At 36.6% G+C, this 12,525-nt stretch overlaps 1 protein-coding gene across 1 annotated transcript in view; it reads right to left on the bottom strand.

Moving 5' to 3' along the window:
* Positions 1-7,128: 7,128 nt before the first annotated feature.
* LOC121887731 (collagen alpha-1(XXI) chain-like) overlaps positions 7,129-12,525 on the bottom strand; it is a 68,037-nt gene continuing 62,640 nt past the window's right edge. The window contains exon 31 of the mRNA XM_042398656.1: positions 7,129-12,033. Within this exon, the coding sequence (XP_042254590.1) occupies positions 11,846-12,033 (188 nt within the window). The 3' untranslated portion in view covers positions 7,129-11,845. The remainder of the gene's footprint in view (positions 12,034-12,525) is intronic.

The raw sequence follows: 12,525 nt of genomic DNA, 5'->3' as shown, positions 1-12,525 counted from the left end.
GTTTGGTGAACAGGCTGATGGCTGTTATTTGGTCAGTGCCTGTGTTTTTTTCCCTTTTCTCTAACCCTAACCAAGTGGTTTTTGTGCCCAAACCTAACCAGACCTTAACCACAGCGTTGTCACACCATAAAACGTCATTATTTTTTAACAGTGATTTGTAACGGTTTTGGAAAGCAGCATATTAGAAAACGCTCCTATGGGTCGCTCTGGATTGGATGGTACAATCGACCAATGTGATTGTTTAATTATGAGGATGTGTTGACTTTTATATGTGAAAGTATGTGTGTGACTGCTGCACATATACTGTAAATTCTCAAAGACTGCTGGCATTAAAGCCAGTATTCAATTCAGTAATAGCAGGGCATGCAGATGGTACAAACAGATAGAGGCTGAGCTCTAAGAAAGGCTGCTGAATTACATCCACTATCATTATTTACATGGTAAATGTAGCATAACATACATTTCAATATCACTACAACAGCGTCATTCACAGCACCCGTTTCCCCAACAGTTTTTCTTTTTAACTGAAATGTTGCTATCACTAAACATTTCCTACAAATGTATCACAGAAAAGAAAAAGAAAGGATTGTCCTGTGAAACGCTACTCTACTTTTAACCTGAAAAAAGTATCCCAGCATGTGTTTTACAAGAATCAGTGGTGATAGTGGAAAAGCAGTTAATACTGTTATTATGTCACCAAATATTTTTCTAGGCCAGAAATTAACAGTTTCATATATGAGGTTGATCAAAATAATAACTACTTTAAAACATGTCCAGCATCTAATTTCAGAAAGCCCTTTAGTTTTTCATGTTAAGAAATGTTGAGGATATCATTAAAAGAAAACTTAACATGGGAATTGACAGTGGGGAAAATAAATTCAGACGGCGGGTCCTCCCTCCCTCAGTTCTCAAGTGGGACTGATGTTCAAAGCGTCTTAAAGCACCGTAGTCAGGTTAACATTAGAGTCAATGGACGGCCGGAGCAGTTGCTCTGGACATCTATGAAAGCGCAGTGATTATGGATAAGAAATGTGTGTACTGATTCATCACTTATTGTTAATAATAATAATAATATGAGAGAAAATACATTTGAAAAAAAAATCAGCCTTGCAACGATGTAGAGGCAACCGCAAATATTTATTTAACACAGATAATGTTGGATTCATGTGATCATATCATATCAAACTGAAATCTATGCAAATTGCCAATAAAGCAAGTCACATTAGCCACGGGTGAGCATATTTAACAAATTCATCATTTTATTTTTTTAAGATAATAATAATGATATCATTATTAGAGGAATATAATTGCATTTTTAATAATGTAAAGTAAAGGGGACAATCTATTTGACACAGCTGAAGCTCTGTTATTCCTTCAAACCTACCTCATTATATCAAAATGACAGTTATATCACACACTATACAATGTTTTTAAAGAACAACAATTGTAACTCAGGCACTGTAATAAATTCAGTCAAATGACAATAAAAATAACAATAAAATAAAATGTTCTAAACTAAAAAACAACATTAACCACTGCCCATCATGTGACATTTTTGAACCAGGGCATTCATGTGTTTACCTCATGTGGATCCTAATTGACTTTCCATTGACATTGCTTATGGTCATTTCACATATTTCTATGAGATCAGGTTGTGCCACACACATTCCCACCACTGGCTTCTGATAGAAACTTGTTCTCAACACACCTGGCTGCTGAAAGGAAACCTAATCCTCACCTTGGAGTCATTCAGGTTTAATCTTCTCAGCTTTTAATCATCTCTGTGGGGACAAATTAATATCATGCTGCTGCTTTTAACAAAAAGTTTAGAAATGACAGACCCTCTAATAAACATTCACATCTACATTTGTCTCAGATCGTTTTTGAGCTTCACTGTTGAGGTGAAGGAACATAAAACCAGTTCAGCTGAAAATAACAATTTACTGATTACAAAAATTACCCTGAGCATGACTTCTTCCTGAACCTCAGATTAACTGAGTGTTGATGATGTCTGAGATTCTGTACATGCTCTTTCCATTCACCTCAGAAATGATTGTATGATTTCCTGTCAAAATGCATTTGTGATTACCCTAGAGGAAAAAGTTGCAAAAAATCCCCTTAGGTGCTCTTTTCAAATTTTTCAAATCCATATATAGCTATAGATGAATCTGAGTTGTAGACGGAGGTCTACAAGAATATGTCCAGGAGGCCACATGAAAGTAAGTGGTAATTGGGGCGCTTTAAACCAAGTGAATCACTACTCCGACACAGGAATGAGACTCAAACACAACATAACTTTATTGAGTAATGGGGAGGGTTGGTGAAGGGGACTTGAAAGAACTGAAATTCTTCCCGGACCAGGGTTTAGTCCTAGGGGTGCTCCATGGCAGTGATGCTTCCCTGCAGGCAAATAGAAAGCAGAGGAGTGAGGGGCAAACACAAATCCTCTCCCTCCTGTTTTCTCACAGTCAACTTATCACTTTCAACTCAGAACAGAATGTCCCAGCCTTCTCTTCTCCCTGTCTCTTGACTACTGGTGTTTTTAAGGTCCATTCTCACCACTTGGCTGGCTAATGAGTAACCATCCTCAGGTGTGTTCCCTTTAAGACCTCAGGAGCTGACAGTGGTAAAACTGCTACCTGACCACTATGACCCGCCACAACTGAAAATGAAGTAACCATATGCCATAAAATAAAGGTTATAACCTAAAAGAAACATTTAAATTAAAGGAAATGAAATGAAATGAAATCAAATTGAATTTTATTTAGTCCAGACATGTTCTGTGCTGTGCTGTTATCAGCTCCACTTTGGAAAAAATGGAAAGTAAAATCCACAAGCTTCTGCTCCATGACATATATTTAACTACTAAATACATAAATCTTTTTTTTAAAAGGTCACAAATATATAATTACATTTTTTAAAAAGGCTCAATAATTTCTATTTCCTAACACAGCTAGACACTATAGTGTTTTAGCACACTTTACTTGAACAGGAGGAATATTTTTAGCCACAAATTAATATATACTTTTTGTGATCGAAAGTTTTTAGATAGTAGTAGAAGTGCTTTAAGTAAAACAATACCACAATGTAAAAATATTCTGTTGCAAGTAAAAGTCCTGATTTCAAAATTCTAGTATTTATTATAAAATCTTGTGCAATAAAATCAAAAATAGTTTTTCATGATTTCAGGAGCTCTACTGTTATTTTTGTTGTAGGACAATTAACAAATGTATCACCTTACTAGTACATGATGTCCTCACATTAAATCCATTCGAGGAATATAAGTAAGTACATTTACTCAAGTACTGTACTGAAGTACAATTTTGAGGTACTTGTGCTTTATTTGAGTATTTCCATTTGATAGTACTATATTATACTTTCTACTCCACTACATTTATTTGACAGCTTTAGTTACTTTTCAGATGAAGATTTGACACGATGGATAATATAACAAGCTTTTAAAATACAACACATTGTTAAGCCTTTTTGGCTTTTAATGTCTTACAAAAAGCAGTGTGTAGTCGGGTCACATTTCAGATGTCTATGAGTTGTTATCAGCTCCACCAAATATGATTTTTCCCTCTAAACTTCTCACATGGTTTCATTTCAATAAATGTTCAAATGATCCAATATTTCAGCAAAAATCAAAGATTAGAGAAAAAGTCCAACAACTGAAAACAGATTTGTGTATCAGAATTTTGTTTTTTCTTCTCTCCTCTTCCTATTTGAGTAAATGTATTTAGTGTTTTTCCACTACTGATATTTACAGTAGTTATATAGTTGCGTCATTACAATAATCTGGTGATCTCCTGACTTTCAACACTACTAACGCAGCTGACGTTCACACCACATCCTTTAGTTGACCTTTAACTTTTAAGGTTTATTTCCCTTCCTGGTGTCACAGCAGTTTTATGACACATAATGGGTTTTTTCCTGTTTTTCATTTTTATATTTACTTTTTTTGTATATTTTGACAAGAATAATGGCTGAACTCCATTTAGGTTTACTGCTGGAACCATTGTTAATATTGTTAGTTCCACCTGTGCTTTTCCTACTTTGATAAGTGAATTCTCGTTTCCCTTATTTGATTGTTCCACGCTTGAGGAGGAGCAGGGAGTGAGGAAGGATCCCTGAGGAGACTAGAGGGAGGATACATGACGGCAGCCTTTGCAGCTGCTGGTAGAGTTAACAAGTCTGAGACAACAGAGAGGCGTTGTTGTGCTAATAACCCAAAGATTTATTCCTTCTCTGTGGCAGTAAACACAACACACAACCCACAGATAACTAACTGTGCTATATTCAGAGTTAACAAGATATCCAGGGCTGACGAATGACAACAGTAGGCTAAACATTAACATGACAATCATCAGCAGCTACATTCTGACACTACAGACACACACACACACACACACCAGAGAGCCTCTTGTAGTAGAGCTGCTAGCTCAGCTAACAACACAGGTACCACACAGAAACTTTCACAAAGGGCCATGAATGTATTTCTAGTGACTGTCAAAGCTCCAGCTGACTGTCTTTCCAGCACAGACACAGCAGCGGCTCATGGCTGGTTATTTTGCTTGCATTTCTTCCTCGTTCTCACCTACAACTGATGTCCATTTGATCGTCACCAGTGTGTTCAGCTACCACATTTCGGCTACCAAAGTTTAAAAAAATGTACAATACTTTGCACTAGTGTATCGATAACATATCGCAAGTGGAAATATCACTTATATATGTTGCAATATCGATTTATTTGTCCAACCTCTAATTCACACACTGTAGTTAGGCAGATATACAGTATAAACACAGAATGCAGGTTTTTATTAATTTGCAGATTAACAGTGTATTTTAAGGGGAAACGAAGGCTGAAAATACACCGCAGTTAAGGGAATTAAGATATAGCAAATGTCTGCTGTGGAAAACATCTATTTTTAATAACTTTTTGTTTATAGCCCACTGTATCTTCTATATATCACCATCAAGCACTGCCTTTAAAACAAACTGTACAAACTGCTGAATGCAGCTTCTCTGGGGTATTTTTCCCAGCACAGAAATACAGCTGGACATAATAAAATTAAATAATAAATAAAATGATAATGCTTGAGTTTCATCTCTGTAATTTCTATAAGATACTGAGCAAGCATTGTCAATAACCTGATTAGTTTAGTTCTACCTGTTTGGGTTGGAGATGTTCTACCTTTATCATTTGCATTATCAGAATCAGAATCATCTTTATTGGCCAGGTATGTTTATGCAAACAAGGAATTTGACACTGGTTTAGTGGCTCTCAATGTACTTACACAAAATAACAACACAACGATCTTGGAAATATACACAAGGAATGTCTACATACAGGTGAAACTGTTTCTGTGAACTGTAAACAGGATACAAACAGTGCAAAGAAGTGAAGAGTGTACAGAATGCTGAGATAAATATTCAACGGTTAAAAAAAGACATATTACTTTACATACATATGATAGCTATTTGTAAAGTTTGGTGACCTCATGTAATTCCATCATAACCTCACCCAACTTCACCTGTGCAGACGTCTAATCAGTATAAGTGGAAAACACCTGTGTGGGCGCACAGAGAATTTAAAATTTAAGAGAGAATGTAGTGACTGAATCAGTGGACCCTGACTGGCTGAAAACATCAGCTCCTTTAATTAAATTGAGATAAACCTGATGAGTGGAGGCTTTGAAAAAACTGACTAACCTGATTGAATGGACATTATTCATTCGGACAGCCAATTGGACAAAGCCCAGCTGCAATACGTACTCAAAAGCTAATCGGAAACATTTGTAATTAAGAATAAGGTAATCCAATGAGTTTAAATGGGACTCCAGTGATTTAGTATTGCAGTTTCATAAAGTTGGGGGGACTCAAAAGACACTGAGAAAATGGTCATAATCAAAGCAGAAACAGGCTGAAATGTTCATCCCTCATATGGGTTAAGCTCCAAAAATGCTGGTTCCTACATAACTACTACTACTATTACTACTACTACTGCTAATGATAATAATAATAATAATGTCAAATTCTGTATCGTTTATAGCAATATCAGCAATATTTTAGCTGCCTTGTAAACCACGGGTTAGCAATCCACACTTAACACCTGAATATGTCAGAAGTGAGTCTTGATAGTTCATCCTGCCCTACATCCCAGCCACAAACTGTGTGCTGTTTCTAAACATGTTTGGAGTATGTAGTGAATTCACAAAAGAAAAAATGAGTAAGTAAATTTGAAAATGCCAGCATGCACACTAACATGTGTGGCCATGTTTATAATGACAAGAATAGTAACAGTGTTTGTGGCCAAAATCAACATTCCCATTTCATAAAAAGGTTGCACACACACAGACAAAAAAATCCATGTGAATGAGAACTTTAACAAGTCATACTACAGGCAAAACCTAAAGCATCAGGCGGTGTCTTAGCTGCACACTTGTTGGTGTAATTTACCTTCTCCCATGCCCTTGTAGGCCTAAACACATTGATAAAACAAGCAGACCAGTTGGAACATGTGTTATCTTGGAATACGTGTGCAGAAATAACATGAAATCTGTTGCAAGGTTGTGTGACCACACCTAGGTTTTATTAGTCAGTCTGATTGGTCAGTGCTGTTACTCTATTTCTGTCTCTAGAATCATGTGGTCTGTAAGCTGTGCTGACTATGGTCTCTAATTTTTTGTCTGTTTGCGGGGATCTTTTGATATGTGAATGTTTATGATAATAAAAACCACATGTGAGGCTGTTTTTATTCAGTTATAAAATGATTTTCATTACAATATTTACATTTTTATTGCTTAGTTATTGGCTTTAAAATGATATATGTAAATGATTCTAAGTGAAATAATTTATTCCCCTGAATAAATTGTGTGTTTTAACCAAAAATCTGTACTGACAGAATTATGATGAAATAATGAAAAACTGCAATGAAGAACAGTGAAAAATCAGTGTTCCATAATTAATATTTATTTTCATATAAAATAGTTTTCCATCAAAAATAATGATGCAATGTAATCATACGTTTATACAAAAATACCATTGTAAACATTGCATTTTTCCAGCATTTACGGATATAACAGATAATATAAACTTTTAAAAAGTTAGAAATGGATGTTTGTCAGAATATATTACAAACACAGAGGATGTTTTTCTAACCCCTGCATACTGAAATAAAATTAAAACACAGACAAACTGCACTGTTAAATGTGACTAATCATGTCACCATCTGCACTGGAAAATAAACCGACACAGCACAGACTGTTTTTGCTGTGAGGATGGTTACTGGTTGGCCCCTTTTTGATGATACAGATATAAGAAAAGATTTTCAAGATAACAGATTAAAGCTGTGTCAAAAACAACCACAGCTACAGGTTTCACAGTCACGGCATTAAATGTGAGACTGTACTCAGCAGAAAAACGGAAGCTTCCTCAGTAGCAAAAGCGGAAGTAGTGTGATGACATACTGCTGCAAAAAGCTTCAGGTGGGAGGTTGGAGTGGGTGGCTGAGTGTACACAGCATGTGAGTGTAACGCTGTAGGCACTGACAAACAGGCCTTTTGTCATTTAGATTTGAGGATTTGCTGTTAAATCTATTCTCATATGATAAATGCCTTATGAGCCTTAACTGTCACTTATTGTTCATGTGACACTTTTGTAAACAAAAGTCTGTCAAGAATGGAGATTTGGTATGAATATCCAACCTCATTAATATTTTTGTGACCTCGTACAACACTGTCTCCCACACAATACCTTTTATATACTACTAATTTGCTTTGCCAAATATTTTTTGGGGATACATTTTGCCTGGATTGTAATCAGTGGCAATTTTTTTTCTTATCTTACAACATTCCTATGCCGCAGAGAAGTCGTAGGAGGTGGTAAGGGTGGATGGTTGGGTATACAAAGCAATAGACTTGAGTTTGCGTCAATGTATCCCATGTGTTGTTAGATTTAGGCTGGTAAAACACTTGGTTAAAGGGGTACACCAGCAATTAAGTGTTGTGTTTCCATAAAGTTGGGGAACTCACAAGAGTCAGATTAAAAATAGAATGGTCATAATCAGAGCAGCAGAGGACACGATATTCTAACTTTCTAGTATTACTCTCTAGTATGGGTCAAAAATACTGGATTTCCCATCATGCATCTGACAGCAACATGATGATATCATCAAGGTTACTATTTTTTTTTCAGTGTTAATATTCAACCAACACTAGCAGCTCTCTAACCTTAACCAAGTGCTTTGAGTTTGCCTGAACATAACTATAAAAACGTCAATCATGGTTTGGCTGTTGTAGGAGAAGCAAGTGAAATACACTGATACAAAAAATCTGCAGGAAATTAGGTGTATATGAGCTCTATTTTATAGGGGGTAGCGTTATCACCTAACATTTCCATCAGATAAGTTTGCTCCAGCACCACCCAAGTCCAAGATATTAACTTTGTACACAAGATAATTGATCGTTTAATGTACATATTCCAATGACATTTCTTGAGCACATTCATGGTCCAAAGAGGATGGACACTTATGCTTTTAATGACCCCATGCCTTTAAAATCTAGTATCTAGGGCAAATTTACACTACTGGAAAGTATCTACGAATAGCAAAATCATCAATATGTTTGTTTCATCAAATTATTTCACACTGATTTGATGAACAATGTAGCAACTAGGGGCCGCTATGCAGGCCTCAGAAGTTTAGTTTTGTTGTTAAAACACTTAAAAAACATAATGGTCGCAAACTATGAAACTGAAAAGCTAGAGGCTCAGGACATATAGCAAAGTTGTGTAATATCTTTAATCAGTTAAATCATATTTTTACCAAAAATTAGGAAAAAAAATGCACTGCAAAAATAACCATAGCAATAAATAGTAGGATCATCTCACTATAATCACTACTCTTCCAGCAGGACTGTTGGCTTAATGCACACCTGAATTCTTTGCACTTTTTAAGACTCAAATGACTTGAATGTGCACCACAGCTCGCTACTCTTACAGCAGTGATACTTCGAAACCTGCCAAGCTTACTCTGACAGGTAAAAAAATCCTGTTTGAATGCAACAAATAACAGTTTGGAAGCTGGCTTCCTGAAGTCTGAACCCCAGAGAGAGGCACTAACCCGTTTGTGACTCCATACAGCATTTGGAAAGGTTACAAGTCTTAGACAGAGTTTTGTCACAACATATTTGTCTTATCAGTCCTCAGCATACATGGAATTTTAAGTCTCTCTTCTCGAGAAAGAAAGAGCCATTGACCATAAAGCAACCAATATTTTCTGTATGTGACTATAGAAGTACAGTCTTCTGAACAAAAACTGAAGAAAAAAAAAGAATGTATCTTGTCCTGCTTCTTGCAAACACAATGTCTTGCTGTTTATTTCTGTAGGTGAATGCTTATTGTTTTTTTGCCTCTAACAGTCAATATGATGCCTGTGGCAGCTTATTGTTGCTAAATCCTGACACCTGGATCTGAAATAGCTGCTCTATTTGGCTCCACAGACTTGTTCCCACTGAAGCGTCATTTCTCCAGTGACTGAATACCCAAGCTTATCTGAATTCCTTCTGCTGAGACCTTAGATGAATTATAGAATGGAGACTTAAGTCTTAATTGTCTGCCCAGCTGTGGTTTGCTAGAATTTCACTGAACAAAAGCAATGCATTAAATGCTAAAAGTTGTGCCAACTTAGCATTTTCTATCATTCACTGAATTTGAAAAGCATTGACAGATAATGCTAAAATGGAATCCACCCATTCACATTGTAGGTCTACTATATAACTTTACAACATTAAAGCATGGTCAAAAAATTAGTCACACAGTGGGTCCAACAAACAAGCAGACTGAAAGACTAGTGAGGTGTGAATAATAAGTAACAGTGCACGTTTGGAAAAGCAGGTGCTGAACTGAGTGAGCAAATCTACAAGAATGTCTATAGGAAATCTACTGTCCAGCTTGATGCTGGAGTGTGAAAGTGTGCAACCTCCCAGGCAGCTGATCATACACCACCTAACCTTTTTCTTTGCTAACACATTATCACAGCACACACAACGCGGTGCATTGCTGTTGTTTCAACAGATTGTTCCATATTACCAATATTTAATTAGAATTTTCAAAATCTTTGTGACTTTTAATATTTCTGTTCAACACTGTTTCTGATCACTTCTACTTTGACGTTTTTTCAAGCGTGGTTAAGCTACCGTTGATGAAACGCAACACTTTCTGTAGACGTTTAGAGATAAATAGCCTACCAGAAATTGGGTGGATCATGCCCTATTGATATTTTAATTAAACATCAGTGTAGAAAGTGTTTCGCTAAGAGTAGCTAACCATAGAGAAAAACAGTATTTTTGTTGGAGGAGAGAAACTTAGAGCAGTAGGTAGACATGTAGGAAGTTTTGAGTTTGGACTAACAGCAAAGTAAGATGGAGCAGATTTGGCAACAGAGAATTCAAAGATATACTTATAAAACAAGGGAATAAGAAATAAAGGCCTGTCTCTTATATTGCAGTTGAGGTACATAAAGGTCTATACGATATTGCAAAACATGACAACATAAATATAATGGGTGAAAACAGACCCTGTCTGTCACAGTGATGGATTAGGATTAGCACTAATCCTGGTGCTCCATACACAAAAGGTGATAGAATTATGTTCTTCCACCAGAAAGAAACACATGTAGGATGCACTAGAAGCATGTTGACAGTAAAATAATGTGGGGCAAAGAGAGAGGTCTGTAGTTGGAATGGTGGATGGACGTCTGCATTAGCTTTCAACTTAATTTCTAAATCAGTCCGAAAAGATTTCTGCTACTAACTGTGAGGTTTTTATCTTTAATCAAACTGCCTGAACTTGACAGTTAGCTAAACTTTCACATGATAATCAGGCGAAAATGGTGTGTCTGATTCCTTCATTGTGACATATCCAAATTCATTGTCAAGGAATGTACTGCAGTTTTCACATGATTCATAGATACAATCATTTCTCTGAGGCAGAGCGGCTCTGAAGGTAGAAATAACCTCACTGGTTGATATAAACCCTAACTGGTGAAGCCAAAGTAACTACAGTTTTTCAAAGCACAACATGAGTGGTAATTCATGTTCACTTTTGTCGATAATACGCAGTTATGTGTAGTTTTTAATGTGGACTCATGGTCTGGAAAAATATAATAGTACCTTTTTTCCCCACATTAGCTGACACACAGTATAAAAGAAAGCCCATGGTCTTATTTGGCTTAATTATAATGCATGAGGATATCTTATTTTTATTTTATTCATATATATTTTATACATTTTGTTGTATAAAGATCAGTTTTTTGCGCATGAATCTTGTGTTGAAATTTGATCAGACTAATGGTGTTAGGCCTCTTAGCATCCTGTCTTGTTAGCAATGTGTTCAACTGAAATGTAAAGAGGAACTCAGCTAAAAGAGGAGGTAGCTATTTTTAATGTTATTCCAAATCCTAGCTCTCTTCCTAGTAACACAATAACCAACACAACCAAGTTACAACCATTTTGGTGCTAATCTGTCTAACTCAGGATTGGAGCCCACTATTTAAACCTGCTATCCAAACTTTAAATATAAAGTAGCCATGTTAACCTGGTATCAGTAAGCTAGCCAGTAAGCTGGCCTGCTGACCACCTTTGATCATGAATTCCATAATCATGAGTCAAAGCCCTGTCCATGTTAACTCAACTAATGAGGTTATTTCTGTCTCCAGTGCAGCTGTTCTCCACACAGTCTGCTCATACAGTCACACACATCTCAGTAAATCAGTGATACAGTACATCGCTTCCTTAAAACACATGGGTGTTTAACCAATAGCAGCCTCTCCCATGCTGCTGTGTCATCAGACATTGGGTCCTTTGCTGTAATGTTCCCTGAGGTTGTAGGTCTGATAGCACATGGAAACATCACAAATCCCTGGAAGCCCTGGGTTGCCCTGTTTACCAGGATCACCTGGGGGTCCTGGTTCCCCAGGAATTCCCTGGTTGCCTGGATGGCCGATTCCATCAAAGCCACGAGGACCCTGAACCCCTGCAGATGTAAGGAAAGAAAAAAATTGAAAAATATATACAGATAGATAAAACACAGTTGTTTTTGGTATTTCTGTCTCATGTATGGAAAAAAGTCAAAGATTACATTAAATTACTTTTATGAACCAAAAATAGCACATGCTGGATCATAAACTGCATCTACTCATACTCTCTATGATGAATTAATAGGCTATTATGGCTTCCACAGAGAAATAAAGCACTCACTGTCTGTTAATTGCCCTCACCCCACCTATCAAGCTGTCACTAAAAGTACTCACTGAAAATTAAGTACAAACAGTGTCCACCCACACGTTTGTTAATAATGTAAGACTACAAACAGCCTTGATGCATTTTTGTTAAAAATGCACTCATGCACAGATCTGAAAGCTCAGATGTCAGAACACTGTGGTTAGGTTGCTGAAATAGCTGCAACTCCACAAAATGGCTTAATGGGTGAAGATCCTCCAGAAAACAGGCTGATGCTGCTGTGCTT

Source organism: Thunnus maccoyii, chromosome 21 (genome assembly GCF_910596095.1).
Source record: "Thunnus maccoyii chromosome 21, fThuMac1.1, whole genome shotgun sequence".
NCBI lineage: Eukaryota > Metazoa > Chordata > Actinopteri > Scombriformes > Scombridae > Thunnus > Thunnus maccoyii.
The sequence above is the reverse complement of the archived record's forward strand: the minus strand, read 5'-3'. Positions and strand labels throughout refer to the sequence as shown.